General features: G+C 44.5%; 1 protein-coding gene across 5 annotated transcripts in view; it reads right to left on the minus strand.

Moving 5' to 3' along the window:
- Positions 1-10246, minus strand: part of magi1b (membrane associated guanylate kinase, WW and PDZ domain containing 1b) — a 123437-nt gene extending 113191 nt beyond the window's left edge. For all 5 annotated transcript variants that reach the window (XM_076156398.1, XM_076156396.1, XM_076156394.1 and 2 more), the window contains exon 1: positions 9437-10246. In XM_076156398.1, the coding sequence (XP_076012513.1) occupies positions 9437-9734 (298 nt within the window). In that variant the 5' untranslated portion in view covers positions 9735-10246. The remainder of the gene's footprint in view (positions 1-9436) is intronic.
- Positions 10247-10493: the final 247 nt, after the last annotated feature.

Here is a 10493-nt window from a genome sequence, read left to right on the forward strand (position 1 = left end):
ATCAGTCGCCCCTGAAAAGAAACAGTGTGTCTAGGTGCACTCAGGGCCTAAGAGCCCCACAGGGAAATTAGATTTCTCCTCTAATTTATGAGCACTGGAGCCCAGTAAAGCTTGAGGACACCGACCATTGTCTGTTGTCACCACAAACCTTCTGCCTATTTGCAACCATGAGTTTTTAGGAAAATAGGTGATTCTCTCTGTGTTCAACAGATTGGTACAATACATCACAGGTTGTGCGACTTGGGGTGACTTCACGGCAAAGGCGCTCCATAGTGGAACACCGAAAGGAGGGTGAGGGCAGAGAGAGAGGGAGCATATAAAAAGGTGTGCTGACGTTACATATTGCCGTTATTAAGATGTGCTTAGTTAGGGAGATTTTGAAAACAAGGGAGAGACAATGGATTCTGTTTGACAATCAGTGTGGCCCTCTAACACAGCTTGGCATTATTTGCAAAAATGACAGTCCAATCTCGTGCCTACTACTGAGAAATGCAGGTAGGCAAGTATGAGCCTGAAGAGTCACAATGTATGATGAGGATCTCTACTCAAACATTGCAGACAAAAATCAGATTAAACTATTTTTGCTCTTGTTTTTTCGTCCAAGACAACAAACCCTACATCAGTGGTCCCCGACACTGTTTTTGTTGTAGCATGCGAGATATTTGACTTTCACTTAGCAGGTCTTAAAAATGGACCCTGATGACTCCACAGAACACATCAAAAGCCTCTTAAAGCTTAAAAGCTCTTCATGAAGTTATAGTGAATGCCAAACATGTCCAGAAAAAACACTGTTGGTGACATTGTTCGGAAAGAGATTACACTAAAATGAAAATGAACTTGTAAAATCGCCGGTGATTTGTGAAGGTTCATGAAATTTGGAGACGTGTCCGCAAGCCATCTGATAGCCATCCCTAACATCAAGCCAGTTAGAAATCACAAACGCCAGATCTAAGACACTCTTCTCCGTTGAGCAGTGCCTGCAGTTCAGTGTGTTTTCACTTCTCGCAAACCAAAACATTGTCGAGATATTCGACTACGGGACATATTGTTGTATAGTTTGAGCAGTCCAGTTATTCTGTGATTTCTGCAGTAGTCACAGCTGTGCATAACTACAAGTCAAGTAAAACATCCCCCCCCCCCCCCCAAGGCTTCCGTTCCAACGAAAATAAATGACATTAATTCTGAAGCACATTTCAGCCATTGTTCTAAACCTCCCAAGAGTCCCTAAGCCATTGTGTCCTTTTCTAAAACGAGCAGAGAGGGAGAAGTTCTAGACGTAGCGCGGCAACATTTGCTGCAGTATGAGCCAGAATGAGGCCTATAAAAACCGTCAATGACACACAGCAGACACCTGAGAGACTAACAAACCGATCTGGACTACCCAACGCTAAATCCCAGCTATGTAAACAGAGCATTCCTTAGCAGCAAAGGGTTCAGGGAAAGTGCTGTGTGTGTGTGTGTTTGCATGACAGAGGACGAGAGAGAGACAATAGCCCTGCATGAAAACTAAGGAACAAATATCAGGATGCATTAAGCTTTGATATTTATCCTGAGGACATGAATATTTAATAAGACGTGTGTGTGTGTGTGTGTGTGTGTGTGTGTGTGTGTGTGTGTGTGTGTGTGTGTGTGTGTGTGTGTGTGTGTGTGTGTGTGTGTGTGTGTGTGTGTGTAAAGCTCCGGTGATATGAGTGGAACTTTACCATAAGGACGAACAGGACTTTGCCGCCAAGCACTCCATCAAGGGCGACTACAGTAAAACAATAAGTCACCGAGCGAGTCATTACATCAACTGCAAATACAGGTGTGACGGCATGTACCAAAGGGCCCGACAGGATTTTCATGTGGGCGTTACATAAAGCTCAAACAAGGCTTCCCCCACTGTGCCTCTTCATTTACTAAATACAATGTGTCAGCACTTCTCATGTCTAACTTAATTCCAGACTCAGGAGCTTAACTAGATTATCAGACTGACGGATTCGATTTGTTTTCTTATATTTTTGTCAACAGTAAAACTGAGCTGGACATGTCTTGTCCTCGCTGAATGAAAACCTGGATTATTTGCAGATCCACCTTCACAGATGACCACGGTTTCCTCAGATGCCAAGAATGCAGTTAGTGTGAGATCTGATTCTAGAGTAATGCGAGTTTTCTCCAAGTAAGAGGCTTAGATTATGTTATTGTAAATGGATTCATTCCGGCGTGTTAATGTCCCATTTAGAGTAATACACTCCTCACCTGGTGGTCTCTGCTCATACCATTACATAGCGAACATGTATAAAAAAAAAAAGGTGAACACAGTAGGCTGGCATTTGCACTAAAAATAATTTCATGCGCATACACAGAGGAAGGTTATGTGTAAGTTATTTGATGATAAGATAAATTAATTTACACAAGCTGTCAATAGTGAATGAATGTGGACGTCACTTATGGAAGGTGCTGGAGATTTCACAGCCACCAACCGCCATCAACATCCACCGCTGATGCCAACCGTGACGAGAGACGACGGACACCAGTGACCTGTTAATTAAGACTCAATCCATTTTCTGTCTTTACTAATTAGTCTCTGCTTGTCTAATTAAGATTCTATCTTTAGGCTCCTATTTTACTCACTGGATTGGTTTAATGAAGCCTGCAGCAAGCTATTGTACAGTAAATGACTGATGAGTGCAAGGATTGCTTTTTTGTCTATGAAAAATGGGCAGAAAGTCTGTGCATTGTTCCTTCATGTGGGCGCTGACCTTTAAATGCTCGTATTTATAGTTCCACAATGAGACACATAAACACACGCAGTGGAGCTTGTGCACTTTGCACTGTCATGGTGTGAACTGACACTACGCATTTCAATCGCCTGCTCCGAAAAAGTCTTTTCACAATTTCCAACAAAGCTTTGTTCCGGCCATCTCCACAAAATGTCAAAGCAGATCACAACGTCAAACAAATTGGCCTTGCAAGACTTCTCATACAGCAAAAGAGACAACAGAAAGATTTCGGACACATCAGAAACCAATCTGGTCACTCAATCGTTGACGTTTGTGGCGTTACGCTGGCTTTGCGGCTACTTCAAACTGCAAATTAAATGACAAGTGATCATCCTGGGATTCAGCCAGACTGACAATTATCGGGCAACTGCCAACTCTGGTTTCAGACTTGGCCTAAAAGCAGCAAAACTGCATCAGAGGTGATTCATTTTTCCATATAAAGATTGTGTGCATCTACACGACTTTGGCTAGATGGTATAACTCTCAGCATGCCAACTTTTCAGCACGGTATAATGTGTTTTGTGCCCAAAATCCAGTTACTATGGCCAAAGGGTTCAGGAAATTCATTACAAAAATGTATTTACTCATGGTCTTACAGCTTTTAGGGTGTTGATAAAGTATCACGTCTGTAAAGGAGACACACTCTCTGGAGAAACCTACAGTCCCAGGACAAATCTTTCTTGTTAGATCTCCGACGGTGCTCTTGTGCTTGAGAAGGTCTAAAATTCACACATAAGCTGAAAAGCCTCAACTTGAGGCCCGACTTAATTAATTAATTCCAGAGGGGTGTGGTATGATACAAACACTTGTTACTTCATAGCAACATCATGAACATAATAAATGTAATGGTGATGTTTGTGCAAGGAGGAGCAAGGAGGAGCTTAGAGTAAATAAGCACATGAATTAGGTAAATACTTCCTGGAATTATTCCCTCCACCAACGACTTTATGTCCTCAGGCGTGTCCATCTGTGTGCTGATAGTTTAAAATGTTATTGAGGATTTCATGAGCAAGTTGGTCATGATCCAGGGAAGAAACCATTGCATTCTGGTACCAGGCAGCCTGATATTCCCTGGATTCTTTGGGTCTGTCCACATCCATCCATGTAGGACATGTTGATTTGTGAGACATCAATGAGACATCAATTGGCCTGATGGTGACGCTATTTTTTAATAAAGCAAATGGACAAGGTAGAATCCAAAGATTGTTGGTTTGTGAGTAGGATGGCGAGGAGCAGTCCAGTCAACCTGTTCAACTTCGGTCATTATTGGAGGATCGTCAAAGTGCATAACCAGTCCTTTCCCATCCAGAAAAATCACAAATTCCATTTCTTGACCCTTAACACAGCACACTTCACAGTGACTGCAACCCTCATAAAGCTTCATTCAGAGCTCGGTCACACACCGTCATCCATAACTGCTGTGGAGTGACCTGACCTGTAGAGTCTTTTCATTAGGAGAGTTAAGCAGAAAAAACAGGGGGAAGGAGGGAGGAACTCTGCCATGCAGCTCAAATAAACGCGGCACTGAGTGGACTGCCGCTTAATGAGAGCCATCACCATTCCCATAGTCACATGACAATGAGTGTCGAGAGAATAGAGCAGAACTTGAGAGGGGAGCAATAAAGAGAACCAGCAAGATGAATAAAGAGGGAAGATGAGGAGGAGGAGGATAAGGGCAATGTGGCTCAGCAAGGTTTTGTTTTGTGCCACATAATTGCAACTGGTGGAAGACCTCACACAAACACACACACACACACCCGACACTATGGGTGTGCTTAGCGCTGCAGACTCGCAGACCCACCAAACCCTCTTAATCGGGTTGAGACCGTTCCCTGCGACTGCACTCGTTTTGTCTGCATATGTGTGACTGACTACCAAACACCAGACATGAATGGACTAACTGGTGTAATCGGACAGCAAAAGCATCCACCAGAAAATAATTGAAGGTAACTAAATGAAGAAATCCAGGTGCGGAAATAAACCTTAACATCAAGTATAGATTACAGACGACAAATTAACTTTACAATCTTTCATCTCCGAACATTAAGAGTTCTTTTCAAACTTTAAGAGTTTTTCTTGAGAATCGGCCATATTAAACCCTAACCTACAGCCTCCATCATCGTGTAATGTTGCTTCCCGGTTGATTTGTGCCTGCTGGAGGCATAATCGCATCTCATCCGAGTTTTACGGCGGCAGACTTGGCAGCGTCAGCCCTGTATGGCATCCACAAGCACATAAAAACAGCCCCACAGCCAGCCACACACACACACACACCCCTGCTATCTGCAGGCGAGAGATCCTTTCTTGTATGCTTCAGCTACTTCCAATGTACCTGCGAGTACAAAATCTATTGCTCGAGCAACCAGATGCAAAGATTTCCTCCATGTTACATTCTCCACAAAAAAAGGCCTCCTCGGATCAAAACTTGGTTGTGGGCTAACGACGCTGATGCTTCTCTTCCAACTTTTGATTCTTCAATGGACTTCCAGGAGAGAAATTTATGGGCTTTTTCCACCAAATACTCTCAGGAAATCCCAGGAATTACAGTATTTCAAGAACTAACAAGTCCTTCCTTAACCATTGTTTCATCTGCATCCAAACTACTGTCAAGATTGGACAATGTTGTTCATCTGTATTGGCAAGAGACTTCTTGACTTGTCAGAATAGGGGTGGTTAAGTAATAATGCCCCTGAGAGAGGCAGCTTAGACCCTCTGTGACCTGAGATAGAGAGAGAGAGCTGCATTGTCACCCTTGCCAAAATGTTAAGGTGTTCCTCAGAAATACACACTCCTGTGCCGACTACACACAGCGCTGTGTGAGAGGCTAGTGCAGTCCCACCCCACTACACTCTCCATTGTAAATTAGTTGGCCTTTCTCTCGCTCTGACAGAGTGTGTAACAGAAAGTGCCAAGTGTGACCGATTCCCATTCACATTCATTACAACGGCCTGCACTTGAGCTAATCAGGGGGGGGGGGGGGAATAAGAAAAGGCAACAGGCAACGGCGAGGTCGCGCACGTGTTTGCCAATACCTCGTTAGCCGGGACGCCAAAAAAGCACAGCGTTGGCGGGACATTTCACAGCCCTTCCCATGTACTTCACTGAAATCTCCAAGTAGTCTGGGCTACCGCTCCTCCTTCACATACCCACACACGCTACATACAGTACATACACAAACACACACACACCCTCACACACTCTGAAATTGAAGCCAGAGCTCTTTCCTAAAGCAAAGCTGGGAGAGAGGAAGTGAAGTCGCTCCACCGCTGTCAGAGAACACAAAGGTGGAAGAACGCTGGGGCGAGGAGGGGTGTCCAACTTCCTGCTGGGAGAAAGGAAATAAACACTTCCATATGCACTGCTCGCCCAAAAACACTCACACGCACACACACACACACACCTATCCTGGAGTTAATACAGTCACACGGCGCCATAAACTTGAGAGCCTTGGTTAGCAACTCACTGTATAAAAGAGATTTCCACAGATTTCCAGCCTATAAGGCGATCGTTTATCTCAACAGCTATACGGAGCTATACAGGTGACAGAGAAATGTGACCATAGCTGTAGATCTGGAATTCCCACTGGGCTTGGAAAACATGGAAGGGTTCAGGTGAAGAGGATTCTGATTGTAGTGTGTGTGGCCATAAGCAGCAAAGCCTGTTGATTACACACAGCAATCCTCCTTAGAGGACCTTGACCACTGCACAGTGGTGACATCTTACATTCATTCACAGATGCACAACGACCATGTTGGAACCATGTTTGCTCAGACCTCACCAAAACACACCTGAAAACAGCCATTTATTCAGCCATACATCAATTCTCTATACCCGCTTATCCTGTTTGGGATGGTGGGAGGGGGCTGGAGACTCTGTCTGTGGATGTGAGAGGACACAGGAACACAGAATGCGCAAACTCCACCAGCACCCTTTTCTCAACCTCACCCTACATATTAAGGACCACATTTGATTACTTGAACCATTTTCCTTCTTTAATCCACAGGGAAATATGGAAGGATACACACACACAACGTCCTGGAAAAAAGGGCATGCAAACTCCTGGCTGCTACGATCAATATCGACCAAAAACTAATTGGTTTCGTCTCCAGGTGAGAACCCAATTAAAACGGTGGTAACTTGAAGTGGCAGCAGTGACAACTTCAAAAGTGTGTATGTGTGTGACTGCAAGGATAGGACTGCTAGATTACAACCAGCTCCAGAACCAGAGCTTTCCAGGGGCCACTCCTGGCTTTGCACAAGTGTATGGATTTCATACGTCTTGTTTCCTGTATGCAACTTCCCCACACTAGCCTGGAATCGCACCACATCTCATTCCTTGCGTGTCATTTCCCGTTTGAGCATTAAGCATTAACCTGTGTCAGGGTGGTGTGTGTGTATTGTGAGGAGGTCGGCAGTATTTACACTATCCAGTTATTTTCCCACAGTTTCTGTTTGGATCAATACAAACTGAAGTGTTCATCTCATCGCTCAGGCTTGCTGGCTGTTAAAACTGTGTATTTTACTGCAAGTGTGTGTGTGTCTGTGTGTGTGAATCTTGTTCTTTTTCACATAGCAGCTCCCATTGAAACCATAAGCAAACAATGCAATCTCTGCAGTAGCTAGAAACTCTTATCAGCTCAGCACTCACAGTTTATAAATGCCCCCTGTGTGTGCGTGTGTGTTAACTATGGGAGTGTTGAAATGTTCAAACACTGCACGTTCGGCAGTCAAAACCAACAAAGGCACCCTGAGTATCAGCCACAACCATACCTCTCCTTCATATCCCACATTAATCAAACGACAGAAGCCTCGAGTAAAAAAATTAGGTCACTTAGTTTTTACAGATGGCCCTTGTTGCTGAGCATATTTTCCCAATTAGGGCTGATTAGGGATGGAAATTCCCAGACAGTGTGAATTATTAAAAACTGCAAATGGGATCTGATCATGTGACTGTGACAGCCGACGTCCCCAGACATCCTACTGAGGAAAGAGCTGGGATTGAGTTCAGACTTGTGATTGGTTCAGAGGGAGAGCAGCGTTTCCCTCTATTGTTTAAACTCCTTAAGAAAGAATGCACAGCGAACACCAGCTAAACTGTATATGAACAATATGAATTTAGAACAAAGATCTACTATGCCCAACTCATTAAAGGGAGAAAGCAACCGGTTATGAAGTCATTTCAGGGTAAAGTGTAGAGTGTGGAGTGTTGTCTGAGGCAACTGCTGACGTACTTGTGCTTATGAGTTCATGTAGAGGAGCTAGAGCTCATCATCATAGAGGGTTTTCAAAGTGTTCTGCGGATCAACCCTCAGCCATTCTATATACTATTGACCTCATGAGTGAATGCTAAATATCTCCAAAATGCAACTTGCCAAAAATGTATTTCAGTCCGGACGTAAATGGACTACAAATCATGAGATTTTGTAGAATCCTAAGCCCATCCTTTCAAAGTCCTCAATAAAAGAGAGAAGGAGAGCAGCCAAACAATCATTCAGAAGCTCATGGAGAGTTTCTACCAAACATGATAAACAATATTTTAACAAATGTAGTGATTGTTTACTAGTATTGTGTTCTACGTGTACGCCTATAAAAAGCCTGGCGCCACACTGCTACCAGCCTCCACAGGTGACTCCGTCCTTGATGAGTGGTTCTGTATAGGATGCTGGAGTGAGCCCGGCTGGCTTTGAGCAGCCCCTCAGCGGTCTGCTTTGCCATGCTGGGAAGCCTGTCAGAACGCCTCAGCTTCAAACTGCTTATCCTCGCTGAGTCAAGCTGACCGTGAACTCACCAGACCGGCCACGCTGGCCTGATGTTCACATTCCTGTTAGGGTGCGGAAAGCAACACTGGCTGGTCCAACTTGTGTGGGGAGCCAATAGTTAAATACATCCAAAAAAGGCAAGGACCCACTTAACTAACTACACCGCAGAATCACATTAGTATTCAATGCATCCGTGTTAATGATTAGGATGATGATGGACCTCAATGTAAATAGTCTCACTTGACAAACAGGTGTGACTAAACTTTTAATCATGACCGTTTCATTCAAACGTGCCATTGTCATTGTTAGTCTCATTAGTCACACCTGTGCTTTTCCTGTAAATGAAGGCCAAAACGCCCACCGGGATAAAGGTTTCCATGATAACCTTAAGTTTTAAAGTTTGTTTTCTATGCCAGGTGATGAAGTGATTAACATTCTCTCTCTCTCTCACTCTTTCACACACACACACACACACACACACACAGACAGAGAGAGAGGCAGGTGACATTGTTTCCAAAGCCACTTCATTTGGATTAGAACAAAGGGAGTCTAGCAGCGTGTGTGAATGTTCTTGTGTAATTTCTATCTCACTGTCAGGAGCCATTCTCTCATCTGATCATTCAACGTTCAAAAAGACAGTTTGAACTGGTCCTGGATACGAATGTTAAAAAGAGGGAAACCGACTAGATTTACTTTTTAATTTAACAAACACTTGGGGGTAAACGGTGGATAACACGCAAGCCGAACTAAAACGTGACTTATTGTGCTTCGAGGGAGCTCCTTGGTCCAATCAATCACTCCGGGTAAACCGTAAAAACACCTCATCAATAATAAACGATCGATATCCGGGCACAGTTCGGATGTTCTGTGGGGTTCTCCCGAGCGCACGCTGCGGGACGCCGCTGACTCTCTTACCTTGGCGGACAGTTTTCAATCTGACGGGACCTTTGCAGTTCTTCATCACCGTCTGCACGTCGTACAAAGGCAGTCCAGAGATGGATAGGTTCTCCACTTCTAGCAGCAGTTCCCCTTCCGTTAATTTCCCACTTTGGCAAACCACGACGTCCTCGTCAACTTGGCCGATGTAGGCGAACTCTCCGTTCTCCGCGCCGCCGCGCAGTGGCACATTGTGCTCCCCGCGGGCATCCTTACACACGGCGCTCTCGACCACTCTGGTAGTCCAGTGGCTTTTCTTTTGCATGGTTGCGTACATTCTGAACAGTTCTGTGGGTCCGATGCCCAACGGGCGGTCTGCGCAGAAAGAGTCCCGGAGGCAGATCGTCTCGAAAAGTGGACTTTTTTTTTTATCCGAGTCAGGCGCAGCAAAGTTTCTTTCTCTTCCACACAAACATGAGTGTGACAGAATTCTCCCGCCGCACTGCTGGCTGGGAAATCAAGCCATTCCTGTCCGATCAGCCACTTCTAAACAGGTGTGGGAGCCCTTGTCACCATTTCCATAACATCCCCGCGGTTTAATCCCTCTGTGTCGATGTCATTTTATATCTGTCACGGTCCCACTCGCGTCTCTGCGGTCCACTTATTAAATCCTCTCTGCTGGTGTCATAAACTGACTTTAAATGATTTTTTTTTAATTTCCAAGTTGAAATCTTTCTCCCCCGGCTTAGCTCCTTTACTTTGTTCCTGGTCCCTCGCCGTCCACGGCTCCTTTAAGCAGGTACGGCGTAGTGGTGTGTTTTGCTGAGTCTCATTCCCACTGTGGGCACTGCCGTGGAGACGGGAATTGTTGCTGATCGTGATGCATTCACTGGCCGTCGGATATATAAATGTTCACATTGCGAGTGAGGGAAATTCGGAGTACAGCTGAAGTTAATACATCCCATAATTATTGCTTGTATATATATATTGTTTGTTTACACTTCTTCAACATTTCTTAAGTATTGCTGGATATATTTATTTAGGCAATATCAGGTACTGATATTGCACAAATCATAATTTCACATAGATGTTTATG

Source organism: Genypterus blacodes, unplaced genomic scaffold, assembly GCF_046128005.1.
Source record: "Genypterus blacodes isolate CSIRO-AG114 ecotype Tasmania unplaced genomic scaffold, CSIRO-AGI_Gbla_v1 ptg000070l_1, whole genome shotgun sequence".
Lineage (NCBI taxonomy): Eukaryota > Metazoa > Chordata > Actinopteri > Ophidiiformes > Ophidiidae > Genypterus > Genypterus blacodes.